This window comes from Fragaria vesca, linkage group LG6 (assembly GCF_000184155.1).
Source record: "Fragaria vesca subsp. vesca linkage group LG6, FraVesHawaii_1.0, whole genome shotgun sequence".
Lineage (NCBI taxonomy): Eukaryota > Viridiplantae > Streptophyta > Magnoliopsida > Rosales > Rosaceae > Fragaria > Fragaria vesca.
The window spans coordinates 20,198,377-20,213,123 of NC_020496.1; the positions used below are offsets into that span (position 1 = coordinate 20,198,377).

The following is a 14,747-nucleotide window of genomic DNA, read 5'->3' on the forward strand; positions in this document are numbered from 1 at the left end:
CTTCTGGGGTGGAGGTGCGCCGTTGCCGGCGCCGGAGGGTGGAGAACGGACAGACGTCCGCATTTTAAGCCGAGTGCGGACGTCTGCTTCACATCCGGCCTTATATATATATATACAGAGCCGTTCTAAAGAGGACGTCCGCACAGGCGTCCCTCCGTTCGCCATTGTATGGCGCCGCTGAGGGCGCGCCTCCACCCCAGCAGCGTCCCCGACCACTTTCCATCCCCGGCGAGTCCGCGAAATTCCAGTTTTCCGGCCAGATTGACTTCGTTTGAAGTTTTGGGTGATCTGGCCGGAAAACTGGAATTCGGCGGACTTACTAAGGAGGGAAAGTGGTCGGGGACGTTGCTGGAGTCTGCTGGGGTGGAGGTGCGCCCTCGCCGGCGCCCTATGGTGGCGAACGGAGGGACGTCCGCACTTTAGGGGCTGTGCGGACGTCCTCCTCTGATCCCGACTGTATATATATATATATACACACATTCATGTGTGTGTGTATACATATACATGTATATATTTATTAAATCCTAGATGTATCATATCTTGTTTATTCATTTATTTTTGCCATATCCACTTGTCGTGTCGTATCATATCCCATACCCATGTGAGTGAAACATAAGCTCTTCATAGAAGCAGGACCGTACGAGAAAACTCTGATTTAGCAAGCCTGACCATTTAACACCTAAACAAGCTTGTTGCATGATATAATTTTCTTCAAGTGATTACTGTTGACTCATTGACCCATAAGTCATACCTAGTGGTGCCCCACCTCCATTCTGGGTTTTTGTTTACCACCCACCCAGTGCACCAAAGAGAATAATGTTATGTGGAGAATCATGATATATTGGATTATTGGTTATTCATCTTGTAAAAGGTGTAATGAATTTATGGAATTGGCTCAATAACTACTTGTTTAATCTTCTATTTTGCTTACAATGAGCGATTGTCTAGCATGGATAGTTATCTTTCTGATGCTTTTATTTAGTAAGATATTAAATTTGGTAACCATTTGCGCCTATAAATTGATAATTATTATGTTTTTTTAGATCCATGTCCTGTTGTCCTTATGTTATTTTTCCTTTTTCTGCCTTTGCAAGAATGATTTATTTCCAGAAGAAGGGGTCTGGCTCTGGAAAGATGGGATGCCTTTGCTGAGTGCCCTTAGAAAGTTGTCTGTTGGGACGCTTTTGGGTCCTGAGAAGGAGAGACAGGTCAACTGGTATCTGCGTCCTGCAAATCTTGAGAAGTTGCAGAGCCAATTCACACCACATCTGGACAAAATAGCCCAGATTATACAACATTATGCTATATCTGTATGTTATCTTTTGAATTAAGTCGCTGGTTTTTTTTACCTTTTCTTTTCTAGCTAGAACCTTTAAGACAAAAGGGTAGGTAGTATGTGCTTTCTCAATGATATATCTTGCATAATTGGTGGATCACTTTAAACAGGAATTGGTTGTTATTCAAGACATGCTTCGAGTTTTTATTATTCGCGTTGCTTGCCAAAAAAGTGAAAGTTGCTCTGTTCTTCTACGGCCCATATTCTCATGGATTCGTGATCATGTTTATGAGTTGCCTTCTCCATCAGATATGGATGCTTATAAGGCAAGTGTATTGCAACTGATTTATAGTTGGACTAATTTTGGTGAATTGTGTTTGTCTGTTTTCTTCTGATATATCCTCTTTTCAGGTTTATAGATATCTTGATTTCGTTGCGAGCTTATTAGAGCATCCACGTGCCAAGGTTTTATGTTTTTTCATTTTATTATTATTTTTTGTTTTTTGTTTTTGTTATTGTTTCTGATGTTACCACACATTTTTCTTATACTTGTCTATACCTTTTCAGGCACTATTGTTAAAGGAGGGTGCCATTCGAATGCTAACTAGAGTGCTCGATAGGTGTTTAGCTACTGCTGATACAGATGGAACCCCGATCCTAGCTGGTAGAAGTTCAGCTAAATCCGGGTTTCCTGTGCTCAGTTGGTGCCTCCCTGTATTCAAGTCCTTCTCACTGATTTCCATTTCTCACGCAAGTCTACACAAGGATTTGTGAGTAGATAATATGTGCATATATCATCACGTTTTTTATTATTTAAGATGATACAGATGCTAAAATACTTCATTGGATAACAGGCACAAGTTTGCAAACGTGAGTACTGAAGATTCTATAATGATATTAAAATATCTCCTCCGGTTTTCTCAGGTAACTTGCTCCTTATGTTGTGAGTAATGTTCGAGATGCATGAATTAGCGTTGATTAATCCATCTGGATATTTTTCTTGTGTTGTTACTTCTTTTTATTTTGTGAGATGGGGTTTGGAACCTCCCAGAAAAGTTGAGTTGTTACTTCTGTATACAAAATGCAATTGAGCACGAAGTGCTAGCTACCTTCCTTCATGTAGTCCATTGATCCACTAGGTTTATATTGTTCTAACGAAATAAGCCATTTGCTTGAGCAGAGCAACTGTTTTTTGCTTTTTGTCCTCTTTTGGTTCAAGACATTCCCGAAAATTGAGCATTGCATATGACTACATTTTCTGGTCACTGCTCGTTTGATGACCCTTATTGGAATTATATTGTGAAAACTGAGTAAATTTAACTTCAGAATGTAAAACTATCTAGAGGAGGTAAAAATTATGAAACTTCTTATTTCCTTAGTTTATGCTGATGGTAGCCTCGTTTTTACCAGGTTCTTTCAGCTGGAAAAGAATTACTTGCATGCCTTACTGCTTTCAAAGAACTAGGTTCTTGTAATGAAGGCCGAAGTGCTTTAGCAGCCGCTTTTTATGGTCTTCACTATATTGCCGAGGATCGTGAAGCATATAAAGGACATGAACAGGATGGAAATGGTAACAGTTGTCTTCTTAACGAATCGGAATGGAGAAAGTGCCCTCCTTTGTTATTTTGCTGTAAATCGTTGTTAAGGTCAGCTGATTCAAAAGACGGTTTATCAAGTTATGTGATTGAAGCTGTCAATGCACTGTGCATGGGATCTTTATGGTTCTGCCTTGACGGGGAAAGGTGATTTTTCTTACCTTACTGGTTATTTTATTGATTTAGCTAAAAGTCATATACTTTGTAGTTGACTTGCTATATCTTTAGATTACCATTGTCATTTTAATTCCCTACATATTACCAAGATTTAGTTGCCTTTTACCATAAAACTTTATTGTTTTCCTCATGCTTGTTAGTTTATACAATATTGAAATAGTAGTTGCATTTTATTGGTTTCAAATACTTCTACACTTAACAACCATATTAATTGCCCTTAAGGATACTAGTTATAGTATTGGGAGTTTGTTGTGGAAAGATGATTTCTGCTAGAGGGCATTATTTGATTCTTCACACTTAATTAAGATTACATTATTTGGGCAGCGAAAGATTATGCTAGACGACACTATTATTCTTTTTTTATTGTTCTTTACTGCTTATTTCATGTGTGTGTGTGTGTGTGTGTGTGTGTGTGTGTGTAGATGCATGATGAGCCAGACAAGTTAGCTAAGTTGTGCTTTGGGTAGAAGTATCCTTAGGCTTTGTTACAATTAATATATTTTGTTTATCAAACATATATATTCATTTGTACTCCATTTAAAAATTACTTGTTATTCAAATAGGTAGTCGATCTGAAATTGGTCGCAGGCTTTTTGTAACTATTCTCCATATAAGAAATAACTTGACAATAGATCTTGGGATTTATTCTACTCCCATTGTGTTATGTACATGAAATGTGCGCATTCATGTGCGCAGGGAGCGCATAGTGACATCATATTGATGTATGTAGCAACTTCCTAGATGTAATATGAATATGAATGTGAATGCTTATATACTCTATTTAGTCTACTAAGAAAGTGAGCAAGTGTGTTGATAAATCAGGTACCATACTCTGTTTCTTTTTCTTTTCTTTTTCGCTATATGCCAAAACGATATTCATCAATCAGTAGTATAATACTCAAAGTCTGAATTAATTGATCCGATTCCTAGGATCAGCCTTCTATACCAGAAGGCTGCCATTGACCAATTGTAATTACAGGAAATTTTGATTTGCCAGTTGGATCTCTCTGTTTCACATGGGTCTTGTACATATTCACTTTCATAGTTTTTTTGCTCCGTATATGCAGTTCTTCCATGTTCTGTGTATGATGCTTTAATCATTTTGTCAGCTTTTAGACTTATGGTTTGCTCTTATTAGATTGAAACCAGACAGGGTTATTGCGGTGAAATTCCTTTTTGGTCTACCTGATGATATAGGCTCAACAGATGGTGTTGCAGAAGAAAACTTGAACTGCATTCATGATCTAATCTCTGTGTTGACGGCAGTAGCTGATGAGTATGTTGCTAAATCTGATGTTCAGATCCCCTTGCATGAGGTATAGCTAACAAAACTTTTAGAAGCTTCATTTGTTCGTATAATATGATCATGTCTGACATCTTTATATCAATGTACAGGTTTTAGAATCCGCAAAGTTATTAATGCTGTTGTTGCAGAAGCCTAGTTCTTTGTTAAAGATGGATGATATCTTTGTTAGTGATAGTGTTCCTGTACCACCAAATGTTGCATTATCTTCAAAGATCCATCTAATCTCAGATGGTGGTGCTGAAATGACTGGTGATTATCTTTATCAAGGAGCACTTGGAGATAAGTTTCAGTGGGAGTGTCCTGAAACGTTGCCGGATAGATTGTCACAATCAAATCTTTCTGGTAAGAGGAAAATGTCGTCACTTGACGGCCCAAATAGGCGTGCTAGGGGAGAAAGTTCCGTGGCTGAGATTACAACCCAAAATGCATTTGCTAGAGGTTTGGCCTCGACTACTGCCTCCTCTGGTCCTACTCGCAGGGATACCTTTCGGCAGCGGAAACCAAATACTAGTAGACCCCCTTCCATGCATGTTGATGACTATGTTGCAAGAGAAAGAAATGATGGTGGTTCCAATGTAATAGCAGTCCAGCGGGTTGGATCGTCTGGTGGGAGACCTCCTTCAATGCATGTGGATGAATATATGGCCAGGGAAAGGGAACGCCGGAATCCGTTGTCAACGGTAGTTGGGGATGCAACAATACAGGTGAAGAGTGCAACACCCGTGAATGACTCACCTATGGAGAAGTTGAACAAGCCTAAACAATTGAAAGCTGATCTTGATGATGATCTTCAAATTGACATACAATTTGATGGTGAGGAGTGTGAACCTGATGACAAATTGCCCTTTCCTCAGCCTGATGATATTCTACAGCTGCCTGCTCCTGTGGTTGCTGAGCAAAGCTCTCCACACTCTATTGTTGAAGAGACAGAGAGCGATGTTCACTCCACACCGCTAACATCTAATATGGATGACAACACACAAAGTGAATTTTCTTCCAGGATGTCAGTTTCACGTCCTGAAATGCCTTTGACTCGAGAACCAAGTGTTTCTTCAGACAAGAAGTATTTTGAGCATTCTGATGAGTCAAAGAATCCTACATTTGTTAAGGCTTCTAGTGGTTTTGAATCTACAGCAGCAGGAAATAGTCCTAGATTCCCTGTCTTTGGCTATAATAATTCATCGGGACCTTCTGCACAGTTGCCAGTTGATTCAAGAATGAATCCACAGAATTTTTTTCCAAAGAACAGTTCACAACATGTAGGTAATGTGCCTATGGCTACAGGTTCTCCAGGATTTTATGACCCGAGGTTTCTTTCAAATCAACCTCCTTTACCTCCAATGCCGCCTCCCTCAACAGTTGCAGCTTTGATGTCTCAGACTTCTGATACAGTTCCAAGTCAATCATCCCCGTTTGTGAACTCCATGAATGAGGGACAGCAGCCCTCCACAACCTATCAGGTCAGTTCTTAAGGCATGTTCTTTAGACTTTTAATTCAGCTCTATTTCTGGTATATCTGCATATATTAATGTCTTGATTGCTCTTGGCAGATTCGTTCAGATTATCCTTCTGCATTCAATAATGGTTCTTCATCCAGAAGTTCCATCTCTTCTCCTAGTGGGGCTGCCAGGGCCCCTCCACCGCTTCCTCTTACACCACCTCCTTTTTCATCCAGTCCTTATAATGTAACACCCAACAGAACTTCTATTGCCCAGTCAACAGTATATAACCAGACAAGTGGTGGAACAACTGAACTCCCTCAGGGCTCTACTGCACCTTCGGGGGCCAGAGTAAATGCCTATTCATCACCTGCCCTGGTGCCTCATATGGTTTTCAATAGGCCAGGTTCTAATTCTATGACTATCTATGGACACGTCCCAACTCAGCTGCAGGGTGACAACCCTAATATGCTGCAGAATCTTTCTGTCCCCCAATCTCCAATGCAGTCTATTCATACTGGTGGTCAGTTGCAGCCACTACAGCCCCCACAGCTTCCTCGTCCTCCACAACCACCCCAACATCTTAGGCCACCTATACAAGCTTCACAACATCTGGAACAGGGTCCTTTGCAGAGCCCAGTTCCGATGCATTCACTGCAAATGCTGCAACAGCCAATGGTTTCACCTATGCAGGCCTATTATCAATCCCAACAAGAGTTTGCTCCTATACATCAGCAAGTTGACTATTCTCAACACCAGGTTTTGCCTCAATCAGGGGATACTTCATCCCAACAGCAACAAGACCCAGGAATGTCATTACAGGAATATTTCAAGTCTCCAGAAGCTATTCAGGTATATTTACATTATCTATTCGGTAATTTGTAGAGGCATAGAACAATCTATTGCACACTGGAATAGGCATAGAACAATCTTTCATGCAACTATCTTTTTGGGGAAGTTTCAGCATTTGAGCTGTGTTGAACTATCTGGTTTTCAGCGTTTGAGCTGTTGAACTGTGGTCTGAAATTTTTATGTGTTTCATCTGACCTTGGTCCATTCTATTTATTTTTTCATTTCATGACAGTCTCTATTGGGTGACCGAGAAAAACTTTGTCAAGTTTTGGAGCAGCATCCAAAGTTAATGCAGATGCTTCAGGTATTTTCTTCAGACCTTTTCATCCCCCAAAGTAACTTTCATGGTGGTTTTGGTATTAAATTTTTAATGTGGAGAAACACTTACAGTTTGGTGAGCATTTTGATGAAATAATTTTTAGCCAGGATTTCAATTTGCCAACAATAATGAAAATTGAGATGAAATAAGTGGATAGAATTATTAAATGGAATTTGAAAACTAAACAGAGAAATTAATTGAAGTCACTCCTCCCATGTGGTCCTTTGTGCTTTCTTGGGAAATTCTAATTATGATTTGAAAGTACTGTGGTGATTTCTTGGCCTTTGTATATTCTTTTTTGTTTTCATATTCTCTAATATAATGTTGCTGAATTAACTGTATCTTCTGGAGGGCTCCTCCCCTTCCCCATATAGATAGGAGAGAGAGCATTCCATATCTTCATATTCTTTGTCCTTCTGTAGTTGTAATATATTGTTGCTGGGATAATGGCATTTTTCTTCGATATGGGCTTCTTTCCATTCCAATGGGGAGAGCTGTTGCAAGTTAGAAACATGTGCAATGTAAGAATACCTTAGATAGTATGCTATCCCAATTCATGACCCACTAGTTTTGGTTGCTTCTTGTTGTTTAACAGGAGAAGTTGGGCGCTCAGCTATAGCAGAATGACTTGGAACCAATGGAGCCTTATTTTTTTCGGGAGTTTATTTGATCGATCATTAGATTTTTGTCCTGTTGAAATTTTGTTCATAATGTACTGTAAATGTGTAACGTACTGTAAATGTTTCATGTACATTATGTTACGTTTTTTCATCAACCTTTATAGCCTTGTAATGTAATTTTGGCTTCCTCCAGCTTATTAGCTGCAAATGTCTGATCTGTAGGTCACTGGAGCATGTATAAGATAATATGGCCTTGACTCAAAGCTACAAGGTGAAAAAATTTGTACAAGTATTGTGGAAGTGTATAGATTAATATCCTATTCATCCGAGGGTGGCATTGCAAATGCAGTCATTTGCTAGGGAAGTGAAATTTACACCATCTTGAAAACTACTCGTTGGTTTTTCTTTTCTTTGCCAGTGACTCGAACAAAATTTGTTTAAATTTAGTGTAAATATGTTTGGAAATTACAAATAAGTTTGTGCCTTTCATACCAGCTAGAATCTTGCCTTTTTACTATATGATCCAAATTTAGTGTCTTCCTATTACTAGAGCTAGCGTAATGGTGGACCGTCATTGAGCGTGCGTTGGTTGTGTTCGACACATTTTGTCTTGATGACTGTGGCAACGTCAAATTGTGACAAATGTTGATTAAAGTTCCATTTACCAAAAGAAGAAAAAAAAATTAGAAGTGACAAAGTTGGTTCCTAATAGATGGCGTTGAGACTGCAATTGGTCGCACCAATGCATTATAGGCTTATTTGTGTAAATAATCAGGAGATATTATTGGCCAGCATGCACTTTATAATGCATGCCGTCCTCATACTTCATAATTTGAGCAGAGTTTTGCAAGTTCGTAAGGAGTTTGCGATTGAAGATAAATGTTTTATGTAATTACCGGTACATTATAATAGCTGCCCAAGATTTAATAGGATGCGAGAGTGGTTGAGTATGAATCTCTTGGTGATCAGTTAGAGACCGGGTGAACACGGTTATGTCTGCCATACAGACACGGGTATTTTTTTTTTTTTCTTGTTATTTATAACTTCTCTTCTCTTCTCTTGTTTGTAGGGGCGTAGCTACATTGGAACCAGAAGGTTCAAATGACCCCTGTGAGGTTATGACAACAAGCATCAATTGGTTGATGATTTCATATATATTACATTTCAATGTATAAATAGACCCCTCTATCATAAAAAGAAAGAAAGAAAAAGACAAGATGAGATTGTCATTGACCAATAAAAAAAGATGAGATTGTACGTGAGATTGTTCGATCTGCCTACAAATTTTTATTATGTTAGTAGATTTCTAAAACAGTAAAACAAGTCATGGCTTCATATTGATCATGATCATCAAACTTTAAATTGTAATTTACGACCCTTCTAGTTAAGATTTCTAGCTACGCCATTGCTTGTTTGTAATGGTTTCCAACTCTTGGCATAGTGTTTAAGAGTATTATGTATTTTGCTATTTTAATTATGATCAGTAGTTGCTTCGCCAGTCACTAATGTACTCGACACTTGACTGCGTACAGTTGCTTCAACTGACTGGTTTCCTTTCCGATTGACATTCTCACAATTCTACTTATGCATGATCATCGTATATGCAAGAGGACTAATTTAAATAATTCACAAGCTACCGATCCAAGAAACCCATGATCCAAGAGATCCTCTCTATGTAGATGTTGTATATATAACTATTTAAGCACCGACGAAAGGGACATTCCTACTTTAAGAAATTCTGGACTCCAGAGCTACACATGCTCTGTGCATGCGTACGTTTCTCTTTCTTTTTGGTTTAAGAGCTGAATACCAAGATATCAGGACTACAGTATAGAGAGAACATTAGCAAAAGAGCATGCCTTTGTCTAGCAGGTTTATATAGTTAAAAGTTAAAACCCGATGGCAGCGATACTTGGAAAGTCGTTTGATACCTAACGCAAACTGGATTTTATTCTATATTAATGGCTGCCTACGTATATGACCAGTATTCCATTGTTAATTTATCCCTGTATACAGTACAATTCCGATTCATATCATTATTAATCCAAAACAACAGGAGTTTCACACAATGGAAACTCTAGGCTTGATACCTAGATTTCTAGGTTGTATCACTAGCTATGAGAGCTTAGCTTTAGTCTAACTATTATCTTGTGGGTGAGCTGTGGTATGGTTGGTTAAGATGTTTAACTAACAACTTTGAGGTCATGAGTTCAAATCTCACTAACATATATGTAAGGTGTGTGAGTTATTTAATAAAAAAATTTACAAAAAAAAAAAAAAAAATACTAGCTATTATCCAGTCATTTGTCCATTTGACTTGTGTGATGTATATGAATATTACCTTATCCGCGATACCGGAACTGCATGCTTATACTTGCGACATGATGTGGGTTAATGTGAAGAAGCGCCTTTGAGAATATAGAATCTCAGAATAGAGTTAGAGACTAATTCTTTCAAGGTATATAACATGGATCTTGTCCATCTCAATCTATATATCGTCATATGGTCAATATAGACAGTGAAATTAAAGACATAAATAACCCACCAAAATTCAACTATAGCTAGTACTATTTACTGTTTTAAATTGGAAACGATGAATTGAGCTGGGTAAACAACAGGCCGGTATGCTAATCGAAAAATCTCTGTTCATGAGATTTGAATGTAATTCTGGTAATCAACATATTCTTTATAGGTTTTAGAATTGGAACACTAAAAAGTGGGGATAGTTATAGCAGTGTAGCACTTGGATATCTTCCATGAGAGCCATTAGTAAAATTGCATACATGTTATTATATGAGGAGCTGCTGCTTCTCCAAGGAACCTGAAATCACGATTCCGAGGGTTTTGCTTCCTGCACCATTACCGTTGTGCTCCGTGTGGCAAACACCGACACCCTCTATCAGCCTACGGAACTGTACATACTAAACGGCACCAAAACCCTAATTGATCGATTACCCTATTCACACTCTTCATGTACACGCTCGCCTGCATTATTAATTTCCAAAAGATACATAAACCCTACCCTATCTACCTTCATAGCTACATAGACCAGTCTTACAAGTTACACTGATCTCTCTCTCCCTCTCCCTCTCCCTCTTTCTATTTCTATTTCTATTATTTCTGTTCCTCTCTCCTCTGTGCAATATAATCTTAGAGAGAGAGAGAGAGAGAGAGGTTAGGGTTTGATGAAGCCTTCAATACTGGTGATATATGGAGAGTTCTGGATGGAAGCCAAACGATGATCATCATCATATATGCCCGAATTGTCCTCGGTGCGGTTGTTCCAACACCAAGTTTTGTTACTATAACAACTACAGTTTGACTCAGCCTAGGTACTTCTGCAAGGGCTGTAGGAGATACTGGACTAAAGGCGGGTCCCTCAGGAATGTCCCCGTAGGAGGCGGCTGCCGGAAGAACAGAAGAGGCTCAAGGTCGTTAAGGCTATCCACCAACACCACCGCGGCTAATGGGAGTAATAATGCTCATAGTGGCACAACTGGGCATAATTCACATGGAATTAGTAATTCACTGGCTCCAGAGTCTACTAGTTCTGGAGTGTCCAATCAGGATGCGCCACCACGTATTGATCTCGCAGTCGTTTATGCAAACTTCTTGAATCAAAAGCCAGATTCCAAGAGTTCAGACGGATCTGATCATCAGTTACCAGAGTTGCCTGGTGAATTCGACCCGGGTTTAGATTTTTCAAGCTGCATAGCAAACATGAACATCAATGCAGGCTCAGGATCAAGTATACAGTTGATGGAAGGAAATGGTCTAATTGGATCAATAGGATGTCAGAGTACTGTATCTGAAAATTGTGGAACCATAAACGACCACATGTACTTTGGTGGGTTAGACCCGTTAATCGTTCATCATCAGAAGCATCAAGATCTTAGCAGTGATCTAGTACAGTATACAAGTAGTACTCATGAATCGATTGATTTTGGGTTGCCACCGTTGCCAGACCAAGAGGTATTGTGGTCTAGATCTCACGATCAAATGATGGTTAGTCCTATCATGCAACCTACATCTATGGTCGGACCAGAAGCTCACGATCCGAACCTGTTAAATTGGAGCCCCTTATTCGATTTACCATGTACTTTCTCCAGGACATGATCATGTGAAGAGGAAGACTTTGTATTATTCTCCATCGTATTCTTGTTTTGATCATATACCAAAATATATATAATTACTCATGTGTAGAGAAGAATTTTGGAAATTGAAAAATATTAGCATGCATGAAATAATCTATATAAAGGCTCCTCTTTTTCTTTTCTGGTTCATATTTATAAATGTAATTTTCGTTAAATGTAGTCTCAGCTCGTTTCATAATGCAAAACCCTAATCACATACCAATTCATCCCTCAACTTAGCTGACATCCGGAATGCGGATCATACAATACTGTACTGTTATAGATAGAATAGATTAGTTTACCATACCACTATAATTATCCAAAAACCATACCACTATAAGTTTATAATTCCAAATTGTTCACATTGTGACTCAGTATACATTGTTCAGTCAATGCATAATTTTGGAAGGTCGATCTGCTGCGTCAAGCCTGGGGTTTGCAGAGGCCTCCATTCTCTATTGCTTACTACCTTGTCAGTTTCAGGTGCAAGATGAGTTGCCTGTTTTTTAAAGAACATGTTTAACTGCTTTCCTACGGTGTGTGTTAGAGTTGTTTGAACCTTTGAATCAGTGTCGTACCAAATTAGAAATCTAAAATTGAAAATAGTTTGCTGATATCAGAAATAGTCATCCATAGGTAACCAAGAAAAAATCAGAAAGAACCTGCAGAAACTTCTCACATCAGAATTCTTTCAGTTTTCTTGGTCTTCAACGTTGTGAACTTGTGATCGAGAGGTTGTACAATTTGGACCGCTGTTTGATATCTTAAATTCTTAACATTAACTACTACTACGTATTCGTTAAAGTTCAACTACTGAATGACTTGCTGGGAGTAAGTTAGTATCGAAAACTACCTGGCCGTTTATAATGCAAGAAATCAATTCTTGGTCAAAATCAAGGACTGAATAGGGTTGATATAGTCCAAGTGCTGTCCTCTACCAATTTTGAAAAGATATATTATTGCTTCTCGTTGCGCCGTACGTTATTATTTGTCTTCTGGATACGAGAAGGAAAATTTTCGAAAACTAGCTAGCCCATTCAAATATGAAAACCACGTACATGAATTGAACCCATGCTCAGGTTTTTGAAAACTGATCCAGCAAAACAGCTAGCTAGCTCGTTTCAAACTTCTGCAGTCTTGTTTTGTTACTTCTCAAGTTGGTGATTGGTTAATTGGAACTTGGAGTCCCTTAATAATCGAATAAATTGAAGAGTAGTACGTGTAGCTATTATTGGTGAAGGGCTTGGCTCAGCAAACTTTAGGGGATTGCTTACCTGAAATTGAGTGCAACTCTTGATCCCAGAAACGCTCATGATCCAAGAATAACAAACTTCCATGCCGTTTGATTATATATCTATACTCACTAGCTCCACAGACGTCTAGTATGAAGTGCCTATAATTATACTACAATGTTAATTTGACCAAATGAATCATTTTTTTTTTTTTTTTTGAATTAATACCAAATGAATCATATCATACTAGCTACGAGTTACAATGTGTTACACTATCGATCAGGTTGTCAATCAATAATTCAAAATCATACAATAATATATCGGAACATATATAGAACTAAAATTAAGAGAAAATTAGATAAAAACCCAAAATACTAGACATTTTTTAAGATAAACCCATACATATTTTTCTTTCATTTTACACCTACTCCACATAAGCAAACTTACTATATAGAGCATATGTCTATAATTAATAGTTTTCTTCATTTTTTAGTTTCTCTGATTTGCCCTTCAGACGATATAAAGCTAAATTTGGTATCTTTCTCAATTTTAGCATCAATTTAAAACTCAAATATTGAGCTAAAATTTAGTTGGATTTAACTTTATCATAATCAATTACATTCTTTAATTTCTTACCTTGTTATTACTAACTTGAGTGTATATATATATTATATATAGAAGTATGTCATTTGTAATAGAATGATTCTTTTCATTCTTAAGCTCACATTTGGTGTCTCTCTACATATATAGTCGAAAAATGTCTAATTGTAAGGTACACGTTCTTGTTCTTTGATTAATTTTCTTCTTTTTAGTTATATTTTTGATTCATTTTCTTCTTTTTAGGTATATTATTATATCATTTCTCATTCTGATCGGGAGAACATTTATATTTCTAATGTACCTATTAAGCAGGACATGATATAATAATATACCTAAAAAGAAGAAACCCAAAATTGGGTTTAGGGTATAGGGTTAAGGTAATAGGGTTTAGGGTATAGGGTTAGGGTATAGGTTTAGAGTATAGGGTATAGGGTTTAGGGTTTAGGGTTTAGGATATAGGGTATAGGGTTTAGGGTTTAGGGTTTAGGGTTTAGGGTTTAGGGTTTAGGGTTTAGGGTTTAGGGTATAGGGTATAGGGTTTAGGGCTTAGGGCTTAGGGCTTACGGTAACACTATAAAATTTCTTCATTTTACTCTAATAATCAGATATCTTATTTATATTATATTTTACCTTATGTATAGATCATAGAATGTATTCATTTCACCTAGATTTTTTCATAAAAATAAAGAAACCGCATGATTCTTGCAAATTGATTGAAAAATGTTAGTGTTAAAAGAAAAACTCATAATCAAGGTATTTAAAAAAACATCAATTAAGCTTATTTATTATGTTTATATATTATAGTTGAATGGTGGCAATTGTGTAAAATTTAGAAAAAATAGGACATAATATGTATCATAATTAATATATTTTAGATGTCTATCAGAAATGAATATTATGTGGGTTTTATTTAAAACCATTCTTCAAAATTGGGTGTATATGAAAATCCCCCTAAAATTAAGAAAGTCTGACTGCATCTCTATATTTCATGGCTGTATGTATCAAGAAAAGCAAAACAAAACTTTAACTGTTAGGCTTGAACTAATCTCAAACTTCTAGTTCTTTTGCCCCGAAAAATTCTTATGTATTCTGAATTAGTCTCAAATTTCTAGCTCTTTTTGACTGAGCCATTGCAATTACAACACCAGAAGCTAGGGTGTACTGATCAGTGACAATCCCAGACGTCACTTGCACCGAT

General features: G+C 37.6%; 2 protein-coding genes across 2 annotated transcripts in view; both read left to right on the forward strand.

Annotated features, from left to right (window-relative positions):
- LOC101301607 overlaps positions 1-7,821 on the forward strand; it is a 17,350-nt gene extending 9,529 nt beyond the window's left edge. Inside the window, exons 14-24 of the mRNA XM_004305533.1 lie at positions 1,095-1,310; positions 1,447-1,602; positions 1,688-1,741; positions 1,844-2,046; positions 2,131-2,200; positions 2,687-3,018; positions 4,187-4,364; positions 4,444-5,814; positions 5,905-6,645; positions 6,878-6,949; positions 7,560-7,821. Coding sequence (XP_004305581.1) covers positions 1,095-1,310; positions 1,447-1,602; positions 1,688-1,741; positions 1,844-2,046; positions 2,131-2,200; positions 2,687-3,018; positions 4,187-4,364; positions 4,444-5,814; positions 5,905-6,645; positions 6,878-6,949; positions 7,560-7,583 — 3,417 coding nt within the window. The 3' untranslated portion in view covers positions 7,584-7,821. The remainder of the gene's footprint in view (positions 1-1,094; positions 1,311-1,446; positions 1,603-1,687; positions 1,742-1,843; positions 2,047-2,130; positions 2,201-2,686; positions 3,019-4,186; positions 4,365-4,443; positions 5,815-5,904; positions 6,646-6,877; positions 6,950-7,559) is intronic.
- Positions 7,822-10,794: 2,973 nt separating this feature from the next.
- On the forward strand, positions 10,795-11,700 carry LOC101301898. Its single transcript, XM_004305534.1, has one exon. It carries the CDS (start codon positions 10,795-10,797, stop codon positions 11,698-11,700), a length of 906 nt encoding a protein of 301 aa, XP_004305582.1.
- Positions 11,701-14,747: the final 3,047 nt, after the last annotated feature.

What these genes read in the sequence shown, in the direction of transcription:
- LOC101301898 (XM_004305534.1), top strand. Translation starts at nt 10,795, where the DNA reads ATGGAGAGTTCTGGATGGAAGCCAAACGATGATCATCATCATATATGC.